At 44.7% G+C, this 15,879-nt stretch overlaps 1 protein-coding gene across 1 annotated transcript in view; it reads right to left on the bottom strand.

The window, feature by feature from the left end:
* The window catches only part of LOC141049745 (alpha-2-macroglobulin-like protein 1), a 257,127-nt gene that overhangs the window by 132,685 nt on the left and 108,563 nt on the right, over window positions 1-15,879 (bottom strand). The window contains exons 10-12 of the mRNA XM_073546472.1: window positions 14,931-15,037; window positions 7,087-7,257; window positions 5,616-5,867 (exon numbers count right to left, since the gene is read on the bottom strand). Of these exons, the coding sequence (XP_073402573.1) occupies window positions 5,616-5,867; window positions 7,087-7,257; window positions 14,931-15,037 (530 nt within the window). The remainder of the gene's footprint in view (window positions 1-5,615; window positions 5,868-7,086; window positions 7,258-14,930; window positions 15,038-15,879) is intronic.

The following is a 15,879-nucleotide window of genomic DNA, read 5'->3' as shown; positions in this document are numbered from 1 at the left end:
ATAAAGATGGCTTATGAAACGTAGTAAAGCAATTGGTGAAGCAATGGGATTGGCTAACGATCAATGAAGGTGTGTTGAATTGACAGGTTAAATTGCCAAAAGAAAGAAATCCCATCTGGCAAACAGTACTGCCTAGAAAATAAGCTAGAGCAGCAGTGATTGGATGTATGAAAAGAAGGGACTCTTTGGTAGTACAACGATTGTTGGCTAGTTACATAAGTTTTACTATCATCCTAAGTTACACAAGGTCATTTACAATGTTAGAAAGCAGTGCAAGAAGTGTAATTTGGCAAGAAGGGGAACAAAGAAGGACTTTATAGTCACCTAATTTCCATCATGGAACACTTTACTAAGTTTGCAATTATGTTCTCAAATATGGGTCTGACCATATCTGTGGATGAAGCTTTGTGGGAGAGTTTTATTTTGTCCTCCACATTTAATCTTTGATCAATGTAACTGCTTGCATTCCCAATCCTTAGCTTCTTCAAGAGAACACTATTGCTGAAATGCTGAAAGCAATGTGTCAATCAAACAACAAACTATAAAGTATTATTGAAAGTGCTAATACAGAGATAAATATACTGCTCAAAAAATAAAGGGAACACAAACAGCCTGTTGCAAATGGAATAGTGTTCAATTTATTTTTTTGAGCAGTATATATCTCTGGTACTGAATGGTAAGCTTGTGTAGGGAAGTGGACTGACCCATTGACCTGTCTGAAGAAGAAAAGTGAATGTAAAGATGTGAATTAGTATATGCGTGTGGGGAAACAGCTCGAATTTGGAAGAGATGGTGTAGGACCGAGTTATGGCCACTAGGGGGAGACAAATAGCAGCTGGAAAAGGAGACGGTGCAGTACTGAGGGTTGACCACTAGAGGGAGACAAAAGAGAGCAGGGAAAGGACATAACAGCAGCTAACCACAAAGTCATGGTGGGCGGGGTTACGGGGACTCAGGAGGGGAATTCCCAGGCAAGTGAATCAAAGAGAGAGAGAGCCCCAGGGAGAACCCAGTCTAGGAGGAGTTCAGCGCAGGAGGAGACTGAAGAAGGATGAGCTCTGGAAGGGACTGGAAGGAGAGACAGTCAGGGAGGTGGAGCTGACAGGATAGCCGCAGGACAGAGGACGCCTGTGGGTACCAGACAGACGGACTTGGCCAGGGGAAGCGCTGTGGTGGTGGGCCTAAGGCAGGCACAGTGAAAGAACCGCGAGGGACATCGCCTTAGGAGAAGGCAGGAGGTGAAAGGTACCCAGGCCTGTGCGTAGAAGCTGTCGTGTTGCTGTGGTCGTCGAGAGGATGGCCAATAAAGAGGACCTGTTTGAACGCACGTTGGTTTCTGTCTCCAGTCTGTTCGCGGCAGAAAGGGACCACCCCCCAGTCGGCCCACGATCCTACAAGTGGCGTAGTCAACAGGATCATCACCACCAATTCACACTCAGCGATGAGACAGCACCGAAGATTTAAAGGACCCGGGCTGAGCAGCTTGAAGAATTTGCTGCAATTTATGGACTGGACTAGATTGAAAGAATCCGCAAGGAGCGGGTTGAAGATTGTGATCTGTGGACTTTACTTGACATTATCGGATGGAATTACAAGTACCCAGAAAGTGACTTTGGCAGACCAGTGAAATGTCGGCTGTCGAAGTGGAGGACTATAGCGCCAAAAGAAACTGTCGGGGTGAGTTAAGCCGAGCCCACCCCTGGGGGGAGCGGTGTACATCCAGTGACAGCTGCCCGTTCCCCCTAAACGCTGGAAAATGGGTGGAGGGGCCGGCCAGAGTCCCACCCAGGAACAGGAGTGACATTGCTAACCAGGCTGGGTGCAGCTGCCTAGCGCCATTAAGCTTCTGGACATTGGACACGATGCAACGCTGCAGCTGCCGAGGCCTTGGATGGAGTGGCAATGGCGGCGGGAGATGAAAGGCCGCCGAGTTACCTGCACCTGGGAGTCACTGCCAGTGTACAGGACACTCACCCTGGAGGAAGATCGACCTGGGACCCCACCACAGCTGCTGACGGCTGGACCTGCGGAGCTGGAGGTGACGGTGTGCTTGCCCTTGGCGCAGGCCATGCCGGGGCAGCCACTGGAGGAACCATTGACGACTCTCCCTGCAGAACCATAGGGCCTGGAGGCTGGTCTAGCTGGATGGCGGGATGAAGAGCAGCTGTGCACTCCAGACGACAGGATCGGGAGCAACGAAGGAGCGACGGAGACCAGTGACACTTCGGGCCCTCCAGTTGCACAGATGCACCGACTCCTGGAAGAGCTGCAGGGCGGCCTGATGTGAGCTGCGGTGCTGGGGAAGGTGAGTGTTACCCCGGCCCAGCCGGCGGCACCACAGGCAGTTCCCATCCCCATGCCCCGTACACGAGCCAAGCCCAAGGGCCCCGACACTGGCCCTCAGCCTCCCCCTTCAGCCTACCCTCGTCCAGCACCCCCAGATCCCGATGTATCCACGGCCCATGCAGGGCCGATCGATGTCCACGCCATCGACCCTGAGCTGCCCCGCCCGGCTGCTCCCTATCCCGCATCTCTGGTGCGGAGCAGATCCACGGCCTGCTCACTAAGGCCTGCAGTCACCTCTGCTCCACTCTCGACTCCGGGTGCGGCTTACTCACCGGTACCCGTGGCTGCTTCTGCCCCACTCACCGGTACCCGCGACCGCCTCTGCCCCGTTCTCGGCTCTTGCTGCAGCCTACTCGCCAGGCTCCAAGGCCTATACTGGGCCCTTTGTCTGGATTGCTGATGTCATATCACAGAGGAAGGCCAAAGAGTGGGAGGTCTGGGCGCTGCTACACGAGAAGGGGGAGGCAGCCATGTCTGTCCCTTTGTGTGCCGGGCAGCTTGTATACACGAATGTCGAGAGGAGCTGCGGTTTCATCAGAGAAACGGAGACTGGCCACAAGGTGTACCTGAACATGGCCTCCATTAAGCATGGGAGGGCCCTGCGGATGTGAGACAATGTATCCTTTTACAAGGAATACTGCCCCCGCAGCTACTATGCCTTGGCAGTTATTGTGTACCCTGAGGAATGTGGAACCCCGTTAAAGGAAGGTGGACTCCTGAGTCTCGGGCACTAATGAAACTCGGGGCCCAGGAGCAATCAAGACATCCCGGGGGCACCATGGCTGTGGAGTTCCTTGCTGCTGGCGGAACATTGGCCATCAGGAGATGGCCCGGAGCACTGCTGAATACGGACTACCGGGACTGCTGTGCACTGTTGCGCAGCATGGGGACTGTTCCACGTCCCCTCAGGGGTAAAATACCCCAAGTCTTGATATGGCAGGGATGTGTGGGGGGTACTTTCCGCAAAGGAAGGGGGAGCACTAATGTTTTGTTTTGAAAAATGATGATCCATGCCATATGTTGAAGAAAATAGTTTGTGTTATAATTATTAAAAGTAGTACATGTTGAAATTATGTATAGTTAGCTTAAAATGTTATACAAATAAAATTGTTCAACAGGTCCAAAGTGCAAAACTAGAAAAATGCTTGCCATTACTGATTATACCTGAAGGTACAAGGATGGGTTGTGAAAATTGAAACAGACAGTGGTCCATGGATCTGGTCCAAGGTGACCAAGATACTGTCACAATCCATTTTTGGATCAATGTCAGATCTGGATCCTCATATATAACCTTTTTTCCTTTCAAGTCATCGGGGCTTATGTTAGTTTTTGCCCCCGCTGGCCGCTGGTGTTTCTACAACTTTAGTTACTCTGCTAATGGGTTTTTGCCCCTGGTGGCCGCTGGTGTTACTACACATTGAATTAGCCAGCAGGTGTGACCACCACCCCTCCTTCCTATAAAAGGCCAGCAGCTGCTGCAGATCACTGTTGGTAATATTGGTCATTCACTAACCAACCTTGCTGAAGAGAGGAGCTATCTGGAGCAGTGCTGTTGCAACTTATCTGGAGCCTTGGTGTTTCTGCTGGAAATGGTGTCCGGGTGCTTGACTGCTGAGCAAAGCTAAGTGTTGTTTGTTTTTCCCTGTCTGTTGTTTTCCCTGGTGTTTATTAGTACAGAGGTGAGGACCAGTGTCCGCTCTTGCCAGTTCCCTAGTAAGGGATAGGTGCAGGACAAGTGAGGGACTGAGGTATCCTGGTCGGCGACAGGTTGAAAGAACCTGTATAGGGAATGTGAGGAGAGTTTTGGGTTCTTCCTTAGGAGATCCCCGTTCCCTATGATAGGGCCCACCATTGTAATTGTTTCCCCAGTGTCCCCTTGTCTGTCTTGTGGATTTGTGACCAATGGATCATCGGGTCGCGTCACGCAGAGCCAGACATATCGTGACAGATACCTAAAGTAAAGGAGGGGAGCACCCGGTGACCAGGTAGGCCGGAGCCGGAGAGTTGAATGCAATTCTGAAGGTGAGAAAAGTGGGGGAGAGCACCCGTTGAGGAGTCCGGGTGGTCCTACCCCAATGAAAGAGGAATTGTCATAGAGGTGCACATGCCTGCGAGTAGCCGTAAGCTACTCGGAGCTTGATTGCACCCGGCTCTGTTCAGCACCCCGCGTAGAGCTAGAAGGCTCCGGGCTCTGCTCGTCAACCGGTCACATGGACAAAAGAAGGTGGGTAAGTTCAAAAAGGGAAAACGAAGGGTACGAGATTGTCGGGACGACAATGGTAAAAGGAATGAGGTATGTAGGGAAGTGGACCGACCAATGGACCTGTCTGAGGAAGAAAAGTGAATGTAAAGATGTGCAGTAAATATACTTGATGTGAATTAGTATATTCGTGTGGGGAAACAGCTGGAATTAGGAAGAGACGGTGTAGGACCTAGTTTTGTGGCCACTAGGGGGAGACAAAAGAAAGCAGGGAAAGGACGTAACAGTAGCTAATGCTTAAGAAACCGCAAAGTCATGGTGGGCGGAATTACGGGGACTCAGGAGGGGAATTCCCAGGTAAGGGAGTAAAAGAGAGAAAGCCCCAGGGAGAACCCAGTCCAGGAGGAGTTCAATGCAGGTGGAGACTGAAGAAGGATGAGCTCCGGAAGGGTCTGGAAGGAGAGACAGTCAGGGGGGTGGCCCTGACAGGATAGCCACAGGACAGAGGATGCCTGGGGGTACCAGACAGACGGACTTGGCCAGGGTAAGCGCTGTGGTGGTGGGCCTAAGGCAGCCACAGTGAAAGAACCGCGAGGGACGTCGCCTTAGAAGAAGGCAGGAGGTGAATGGTACCCGGGCCTGTGCGTAGAAGCTGTCGTGTTGCTGTGGTCGTTGAGAGGACGGCCAATAAAAAGGACCTGTTTGAACGCACGTTGGTTTCTGTCTCCAGTCTGTTTGCGGTGGAAAGGGACTACCCTCCAGTCGGCCCACGATCCTATACTTGCATGATACAAAACTGCTAAATATGATATGATCAATGTAAAAAAACATAGTTCTTTCAATAATACTAATAATGTGACATTTAAAAATTACCAAAAATGGGAGGCTTTCGTGCAATTAGACAAATGCCCTTGAATTAACATTTGTCATATAAAAGATCATGATAAATCATCGCAGGATCATAAGGATCCCATCATGCTTGTTATGTATCCTGTAAACAAGAAAACTATTATGGTAATTCCAAATATACAAAATATACAATTATAATTCCAAGAGTAAGAATACTTACAATGTAATAAAAGACAAGATGATCCGTGTCATCATTGAGGTTTTTCCTATGGATGTCATATTCCACAGTCACGGTGTGATCAGTGTTACAGGATATATCGTTCGGATGTTTTTGTATTTTCACTGAGCTTTCGGTTTTAGGCTCATATGGTGAAAGCCACAACGTACTTCGGGAAAGAGATTCAAGAAAAGAATATCTAATATTGTCATAATCCTCATCATCATCATCGTGAACATCAGATGAACAACGTGCCTGAGAAAAGAAGTCACAACTGGGTCTTTACAACATATATGTTTCTTACTAGCTGCTGGCCCGATTCTAAAGCATCGGGTACTCTAGAATATGGCCAGCGGGAGATTAAAATAAAAAATGTGATATACTTACCATCCGACGGCCCCCAGAATCTGTCCCTCCTCTCCACGCTGCCGGCATCTTCCGTTCCCAGTACTGCTTTGTGCCAGAAGACCGTTGCTGACGTCCTCTCGCGAGAGCGCGACGTCATCAGCGGTATTTCGCGCAAAGCAGTACTGGGAACGGTAAATGCCGGCAGAGTGGGAGAGGAGGGACAGATTCCGGGGGCCGTCAGAAGGTGACCACGTTTATGGTACCGAGGGTCCGAAGGAGTCTCTTCTCCTCAGGACCCAGGGTACCGGCTAGCGCCGGGCATCTCCGGCTGCGTCGCCACTGACGCCTGTGCGCCCGGAGATGACCCGCGGCAACCGTCGGGAGATCAGCGGCTAGCGCCGCTGATCTCCAGACGGCACGGTAGCGGTGGCGTGCGTCCTTCTAATTGCGGACTGCACCTGCGCACTAAGCCTGTTGCTGATTGGTTGTGGCCTGGCGGCCGCGACCAGTCAGCGCGGCGGCATTTCGGTTACAGACAGACATGATAAGGCGTTTATATATATATATAGATTACAAACGTCAGAAAATCTTCCTATTTTGGAGGGACAGTACAATGAAACTCTAAAATAAGTTTAGAAAATTTATATTCTTGTATTTAAGTGTTAGTAGACTACATGTAATCCATGACATTATTAAAAGAATTAAAAAGTACATTTCAGCATGTAAGTTGCTTTTTTGCTGAGTAATCTACTTTTAAGCAGTATAATGTACTCATATGAACCTTTGTTGAAGTATTTTGAGCCCAAGTTCATTATACGGTCCACATGCAAAGTGCCATGTACTATTACAGAGGTATTCGTTGAGCAATCTCTAGGTTTAACCATTTGGTATGTTATGTTTGGGACATGGGCTTAGACCTCCAATATTTATTAAACAGAAAGGTTACAGTACTCTTCTGAACATTGTGTCCCTTCTTTTTAAATCACTGTGAATTCAGTATCCTTTAAATATGTTGATTAGATTTTTTGTAGTAACTGCATTTGCTCCTTTAATGGAGAAAATCTGCACTGTTCTTCTGCACGGAAATTCAATGCATTTCTATATAAAGATCTTCTGACTGACTTACCATTATAGCTACATAAGATTCCCAATCTGAGGTACTGAGTGTAAATTCTGCTATTCCATTGGAATCCGTCACCAGTTTTACATGTGTCACATTAGAATTCTCATCTATTTGTATAAATAAGGTTATGTCTTCATTAACTTTGGGTTGTCCCATTTCATCTTTGGCTTGAAGCTGAGGGTGAGTAAAGGAACCAGTTGAGCAAACTCATTTCAAGCAGCATATCCTTTTGACATAAAGCCCAAACATTATCTCTATGGATATCCCCCAAATTAATCCCCACCATTCCAATTCACAAGTGTAGCTCCTGAGAGCCTCATATTTTATCACCTCTGGTGAAAGGAATCCACACAGCATTACAAGTTGATGTGAGGCTGTGAGCACTTTAATGCAATCAGAAATTGTCATCATACAGTGGGTTGGGAAAGTATTCACCGCCTTGGCATTTTTCGTGTTCTGCTACCTCACAACATGGAATTTCACTGTTTTTTTGAGTGTTTGAATCGGTTCATGTAAATAGCATGTATTCAACTGTGAACATTTGGTTTTCTTTTTATTGTGAAGCAAACAACAAATAGGACAAAATAACTGAAAACATCAGTGTGTATAATAATTCACCCTCCTAAAGTCAGTACTTTGTAGATCCTCGTTTTGCAGCAATTACAACTGCGAGTCATTTTGGATAAGTCTCTATGAGCTTTCTATATCCTGCCAATGGGATTTTTACTCATTCCTCAAGGCAAAACTGCTCACTGCTCCAGCCCCTTCAAGTTAGATGGTTTCTTCTTGTGAACAGCGATATTCAAATCTGACCACAGATTCTGAATTGGATTAAGGTCTGGGCTTTGACTAGACCATTCCAAAATATTACCACATTTCCCCTTCAACTACTTGAGTGTTGCTTCAGCAATATGCTTTGGATCATTTTCTTGTTGAAAGATGAACCTCCAGCCCATTCTCAAATCTCTGACTGACGGAAACAGATTTTGCTCAAGGAAATTCCTGTATTTCATACTATGCATCTTCCCCTTGACTTGAACTATTTTCCCTATCCTTGCTGCCAAAAAACATCCTCACAGCTTGATGCTGCCAGCACCATGTTTCACTGTGGGAATGGTATTCTTGAGGTAATGAGCTGTGTTGAATTGGCACCAAACATAACATTTACCTTGGCAGCCAAAAAGTTCAATTTTGGTCTCATCTGATCACAGCACCTTCCTCCGTACATTTGGGGAGTCTCCCACATGTCTTTCGGCAAACCCAAAATGAGCCTTACATTTTGTGTGTGTAATGAAAGGTTTTTATCTGCCCACTCTTCTATAAAAGTCACCTCTATGGAGTGGTCATATGGACAGATTCTCCATTCTTTGCTTGGGAACTCTGCCGCTTCTTCAAGCTTACCTTTGGTCTCTGTGCTGCCTCTCAGATTAATGACATCCTTGCCCAAACTGATAGTTTTGGTGGCTCTCTCTTGGCAGATTTCTTGTGGTACCAAGTTCTTTCTATTTGATGATAATGGATTTGATGGTGCTCCGGTGGATCATCAGAGATTAAGATATATTCTTCTAACCCAACCCTAAATTGTATCTCTCAACAACTTTGTCTATGACTTGTTTGGAGATCTCCTTGATCTTCAAGGTGTTTGGTTAGTGGTGCCTCTTGTTAATGGTATTGTAGCCTCTGTGGCCTTTCAGAAAAGGTAAAGACAAAAGAGCTGAATACTTTTGCAAGCCACTGTAGGTGCCAAGGTATAGGATCACAGTCTGTCAAATTGGAGCTTTTCGTTCAACTTGTTGGTAGTAATAGATGATTAGAATAATGTTGGTTTAAAGGGAGTGCATCAGCCCCAAAATGCCAATAAAACTGCATAAACATTTATATAGGGTACATAGACCCTCTAAACATCATACCAGGCATATACAGTTTAACTCACTATGTGCTAAAAAAAAATCTAGCTTTGTTCTCTATGATAAGGAGGACACTTCAGTTCAACCTTGGCATGACCTATGTCTTGGTGCACTGTTACGCACTCCTATTTGCATATTAAGGACAGTCCTTTGTATTAATTGACAGTGTTTCATTGGGAACTGGAGGAGCACCGTGGTCAGCACTAGAGGAGCACAGTAACATGTTCAGAGTGCACAAAATGTGGCAGTGGATCTGCTCTAATACCTTTTTCCTGCCTGTCTTTAGACACCGCTCGAGCTACTTCAGTGAGAAGAATTGGACATTGAAGTGAGCAGGCAGCATGCACAGGTCACAATGTCTTCTCCTCCTCACTAAAGCCAATCACTCACTAAACTTCAAGGTGCACTCTGGAAGGTAAACTAATCATGCATTTATAAAGTACCTAAAGAGTCTAAGATTGGAATAACCCCTCTCTCTGTAACACACATCTTAAGAAAGTTGAAAGAACTTAAAAATTTTCTGGAGTGCGAATTTTGCATAGCTGGTTTTCTTTATGGGGGGCATATTGTAAGTGGGCTGGTGGGTTTTGTGTGCTAGAGCAGCTTTCAAATTCCCGTCTAGCCCTGGTTTACCCCAAAGGTCATAGTAACCGTGGCATCTAAGTGGTTAGACAGTGGCTAAAATCTGTTTCCCCATCGCTTCCTAATACCTCCTCCGCCCACCACTGCCCCCTCCAACCTCCCTCATCTCCGCTGAGGACTTTGCCACACACTTCAAAAATAAGATCGACCAAACAAGGCAAGTCTTTATTGTTCAACCACCACAACCCCTTTGTATACCAGGCCAATACCCAAACCCCATAACCTCCCTCTCCAACATCACTGAAGGGAGGCTTAATTGCCTCTTCTCCAAATCGCACCTCATAACCTGTGCACTTGACCCCATCTCATCCCACTTCCTCCCCAACCTCACCACTACATTTATCCCATCCCTAACCCACCTCTTCAACCTATCGCTAACGTCCGGTACCTTCCCTTCTGCTTTTAAACATACCACAATCACGCCTATCCTTAAAAAGCCAACGCTGGACCCAACCGCTATGTCCAGCTATCGCCCAATATCACTGCTCCCATTCACTTGCAAACTCCTGGAGCTGCACGTCCATGCTGATCTTTCCTCCCACCTCTCATATAACTTGCTCTTTGACAATCTACAATCTGGTTTCTGCCCCCATCACTCCACTGAGACAGCCCTGACCAAAATTACTAACAACCTCCTTACAGCCAAAGCAAATGGACAATACTCTATACTCCTGCTTCTAGACCTGTCCTCTGCAATTGACACAGTTGACCACTGACTCCTACTACAGATCCTCTCCTCTTTTGGCATCCAAAACCTCGCCCTATCCTGGATCTCCTCATACCTTTCAAACCGCACATTCAGCGTCTCCCACTCTCACACTACCTCCTCATCCAATCCTCTTTCTGTTGGAGTCCCCCAAGGCTCTGTTCTAGGACCCCGACTCTTCTCAATTTATACCCTTGGCCTGGGTCAACTCAAAGTCCCATGGATTCCAGTACCACCTTTATGCTAACGACACTCAGATCTACCTTTCTGGCCCAGATGTCACCTCTCTGCTGCCCAGAATCCCGGAGTGTCTATCAGCCATATCCTCCTTCTTCTCCTCTTGCTTTCTCAAGCTAAATGTGGACATATCTGAGCTCATCATCTGTCCTCCATCTTACAGATCTTCCTTACCTGACCTATCTATCACAATTAATGACATCACGCTTTCCCCAGTACCGGAAGTCCGCTGCCTCGGAGCAACCCTTGACTCTGCCCTGTCCTTCAAACCACACATCCAAGCTCTTTCTACCTCCTGTCACCTCCAACTCAAAAATATTTCCAGAATCCATCCTTTCCTCAACTCTCAATCTATTAAAATGCTTGTGCACGCCCTCATCATCTCCTGCCTCGACTACTGCAACATCCTTTTCTGTGGTCTCCCAGCTAACACCCTCGCACCACTCCAGTCCATCCTTAACTCTCCTTGCTACTCTTCCGCTTCTCCCCTCTGTAAAGCTCTTCACTTAGTTCCATTCCCTCAGCATATCCAGTTCAAATTACTAATACTGACCTGCAAGGCCATCTATAATCTGTCTCCTCCATATGTCTCTGAACTAATCTCCCGATACCTTCCCTCACGTAATCTCCGGTCATCCCAAGACCTTCTTCTCTCCTCCACACTTATTCGTTCATCACCCAACAGCCTCCAAGACTTCTCCCGAATAGCCCCCATCCTCTGGAATTCTTTGCCCCAACATGTCCGACTATCAACCACATTCGGATCCTTCAGACGGAACCTGAAAACCCACCTTTTCAAGAAAGCCTACAGCCTGCAATGACCACTACCAGAGATATCACTTCAACCAACACCGGAACTGCTGCAACCCATCAACCTACTGTCTCCTTCCCCACCATCCTGTAGCATGTAAGCCCGAAAGGGCAGGGTCCTCTCCCGTCTGTATCAGTCTGTCATTGTAAGTTTGTTTACTGTAAGTGATATCTGTAATTTGTATCTAACTCCTTCTTATGTACAGCACCATTGAATCAATGGTGCTATATAAATAAATAAATAATAATAATAATAATAATAATAATAATAATAATAATTGCAGGGGACCAATGGGTTTTCCTGACAAATAAAAGCGTAATGTAGGCTCCTGAGTTAACTGGGTTGCATAGGAGAGATTTGCCAGGACAAAACACTGCAGTACAGAAGTATTAGAGTGCATTCTACCAGGAACTTTTTGAAAATATAAAAAAGCAAAATATAAATGTTCAAATAAAGTTACACTTATTCTCATTTGTTAAAAAAAGCAGTAAAAAACATTAAAAAATGTAATTGATATCACCACGTTCATAAAAGTCAGAGATATTTGTTTTGTTATATATCCTGTCAGAATTGCTGTTTTTTTTCTGGCCACCTCTCAATCCCCAAAAAAGTGTAAAAAAAAAAAAATACTTATTACAAAAATATATACACTCATGATAGGTCTAAAAAATTTGAAAACACAAATCAAATTCTTAGTTTTTAAAATTATGTTATAGTTTTTTTTAAATATATTTTGCTATATCAGTTTTGTATCATTGTTTTATTCCTAACCCACAGAATAACAATGGCATTTTTGAAACACTCAGTCATCGTGTGCCTTTAATAGACATGGGTGGAGCTGTGAGATTTAACGTGTGCTGGCAGGAATCAAGTTATATGTCCGGGGGGTGCAATGAGTTGTCATGATGGTTGTCATTCATAGGAGATCGTGCTTTCTGCTATACATAGCAGTGCTGAAGTGCAGAGCTTCTTTTATTGTGTGACATCAGCTAAACAGCAAAAATATATAAATCTGGTATCACCATAATTGCCCCGACCCATAGAATAAAGTCGTCTAATCACTTATACTGCAAGTAAAACTGCGTAAAAAATAAATAAAAACACTTCTTGACTGTTCATTCTGCTTCCCAAAGATTGCAGTAAGGCTAAGCCCTTACACCGGGGTTTCCATGTAAATCTCTGAAATAGGTGATTCAGATGGAGCCCCGGATGGCATCCGTGTGCTATACACAGTTTTCACGGACCTATAGGCTTGTATTGGCTCTCGTCATCTGTGCTGCCAGAAAATAACAGACATGTCTCAGTGTGTTTTGCGTGAACATGAGGTTAGGCTGTAATGCATATGTGTGGGATCAATGAAAAAAATGGATACCACATGTACTGGAAACATGGATGCGTGAAGGAGGCCTTATTTATAGGTGTCATTTACATGTTTGTAATTCTGATTGATATGCATTGTCCTAAAGATGTGTAATATGTGCCCTGTTAGGATTTTGCTCTACTTGCTGATTCAAATAATTGTCACATGATCACTCACTGATTGGTCTGGTTAGTCCAATTAGCTGATTCCTGCCACTGCTGGCTTACACTGTCCTCCGACACAGTGATGCTGAAGGAGGAGGAAGGGGAAGGGTTTGGCAGAGACTGGGGGCACGGTGTCTGTTGTGAGGTTATGTCCAGTGTCTGCCAGACAGGAAAACTATAGAGGGATGTGACCAGCTCCTCCAGAATAAGGAGAGAGCTGTTTACATCCCTAAGTGTGGTATCTAGGCAATAGTGCAGAATGCTGACAGGGTGTATATTATGAACTGTCAGCATTTTTCAGCATAGGAACAAAGAATGGGAAAAAAAAAGCTGGACAAACCCTTTAAGCTCTGAGCAATAGCAAAGAGGTTTAAGAATGCTATAAAGCCCTTTAATACTGATATCTGTAAAGGATTACAAAATAACAAATTTCCGCAATATGATTATCTCATATTTTTATTGGATCCTTCATAAATGAGTATACATATAGTATTGTATATATTGTATGTGGTAGTGTGCTTCATAGAGTCTCATCAGAATGTTAAACAAAGAACCAAATGTTCAGTTTGTACATTATATACTGATTTGATGTGGTCTCTGCCCATTACAGCCTTGTCATACCCACAGGAGCTCTGATCTTCTGTAAGCAGGACCTCTGATCATATCGGTATGGAACCAATCACTTCAGATCATGTATTTATATTTATATTACCCACACGATGTGCAGCCGCATGGGCAGTTATTAGGCAGCTCAATCCTCTCTATATCATACTACATAGTATTATCGTTCCCTCTAAATGCAGCTACAACAAATATACTCCATTAGGAGTCCTTATATGTGTTCCTCATCTAACCATACCTCCTTTTACCCTCACCTACAGGATAATCCACTTCTTTTTTAAATATTGCCTAGCAGTGATCATAATTACCCGGTGACTACTGAAACTCTACTTTAAAAGGGGTATGATCTTATCACTATAATTTCTCTGTATGTTTTCTTTTTTTGTCTGCCGCCAGCTTATTCCCTTTCAATTGTTCAAGGTGTGTCTATATTCTTCAAGGATCATATGGCATCAAAATAACTTATCACCAATGCTCTTTTGGATGTAGTTGTTTTGTATATTTTGTATATATCGTGTATATTTTGCATCACTTCATGATTCTTATTGTATATATTTTTATTTTTTCAGCGACTATGTGATAAAGGCCTTTGTTAGGCCGAAACGTCAGCTGTCGTTTCATCACTGTCAAATAAAATAAAAAGTTCACTTTGAGCATATTCCACGTGTGCAGTGATTTCATATTGACTTCATAGAGTCTCATCAGAATGTTAACCAAAGAACCTTATGTTCAGTTTGTACATTTGCGGCTAGCGGCATTATGTCAAAGTACGGATATTGGGATATGTGGCCCATGTCTTTTCTACAGTTATAGCTCATAGCATACTGTCCCCTTTTTTTACTTGGACCAGCACTCCTCCTATTTGACCCAGGTTTTTTAAATTAGCAGGAGACTGCAAGAGGGGTTCCATCTATTTTTGCTCTCCGTCCACAGTCTGAGAGCTTGTGGAAGTTGAGCTTTTTACATCTATTCACCTGATGTTGATACTGTGTGGCTGGCATTGTTGCTGTGGTTTTGTGCCTGTGGGGCGGTGTGGCCTGGAGTTATGGGGACTCTGCCTCGCAGTATGGGTGCTGTGGAGAACAAGGTCGTCCTCCCTGCTAGTGCACATTGGCGGTGACTGTGGGTTGAGCATGGCGCCGCACCTTTCAGGCTAGGGACCCACTGAAAGGTTCACCGTCACGTGGTAGTGGGCTTCATACAGTCTGATTAGAATCTTAAACTAAGAACCTCATGTTCAGTTTGTAAATTTTTGCCTCGCTGCATTAGATCATAGTATGAATATTAGGATGTGCGGTCCATGTCTACAGTTATAAAACATACTGTATTACATCATAACCACATGAACAAGAATTTCTCTCTCTTAAAATATAAAATTGTTCTCTTGCTTTTACCTTACCTTGCAATGGTATGGAGAGCCTCTAATGTAATTTCTTTTACATGCCATAAATTCGATTGGTTTCTTTTGTATGGCGTTCACAATAGTTAATGCTTTTTCACTATGACCTAAAAGAATAAATACATATTTTAGGAGGGAAGGAGAGTAAACTTTGTCCATGTATTATAATTTGTAACATTTAAGGAATTCATTACTATACTTTTGGTGAATGGCAGAACCTGTAATGATTTATAATAGAAAATCTGTTTTCTATTAGTCCTATCAGCAACACTACAAATGGAGAAATGCTTCACCCTGAGAGAACAGGTGGAATTTTTGATTGTGGTTTTTGTATAGAAAAAATAATGGCTTAGGCTAGTTTCACACTTGCTTTTTTTTGCAGCGCGTTTTTCCCGCAAAAAAACGCATTGAAAAAACGCATACAAAAGCATACAACTGCTGCGTTTTTTTCAAGCATTTTTATGAGCATGCATGAAAAAAACGCAGCGTTTTTATGCGTTTGTAAGCGTTTTTAGTGCGTTTTTACCGCGTTTGCGTTTTTTCCAAACATTAGGTGGCCCCTCACACTAACCCAAACCATGACTTTACTAACCCTAACCCTAACCCTAACCCTTAACCAAACCATACCCTGACCCTAACCCTAACCCTTAACCAAACCATACCCTAACCCTAACCCTTAACCAAACCATACCCTAACCCTGACCCTAACCCTAACCCTGACCCTAACCCTAACCCTAACCCTTAACCAAACCATACCCTGATCCTAACCCTAACCCTGACCCTGACCCTAACCCTAACCCTTAACCAAACCATACCCTAACCCTGACCCTAACCCTGACCCTAACCCTAACCCTTAACCAAACCATACCCTAACCCTAACCCTAACCCTGACCCTGACCCTAACCCTAACCCTAAACCCCTTAACTAACCCTAACTCTAACCCAAACCC

This window comes from Dendrobates tinctorius, unplaced genomic scaffold, assembly GCF_039654945.1.
Source record: "Dendrobates tinctorius isolate UK_male_01 unplaced genomic scaffold, ASM3965494v1 ptg000147l, whole genome shotgun sequence".
NCBI lineage: Eukaryota > Metazoa > Chordata > Amphibia > Anura > Dendrobatidae > Dendrobates > Dendrobates tinctorius.
The sequence above is the reverse complement of the archived record's forward strand: the minus strand, read 5'-3'. Positions and strand labels throughout refer to the sequence as shown.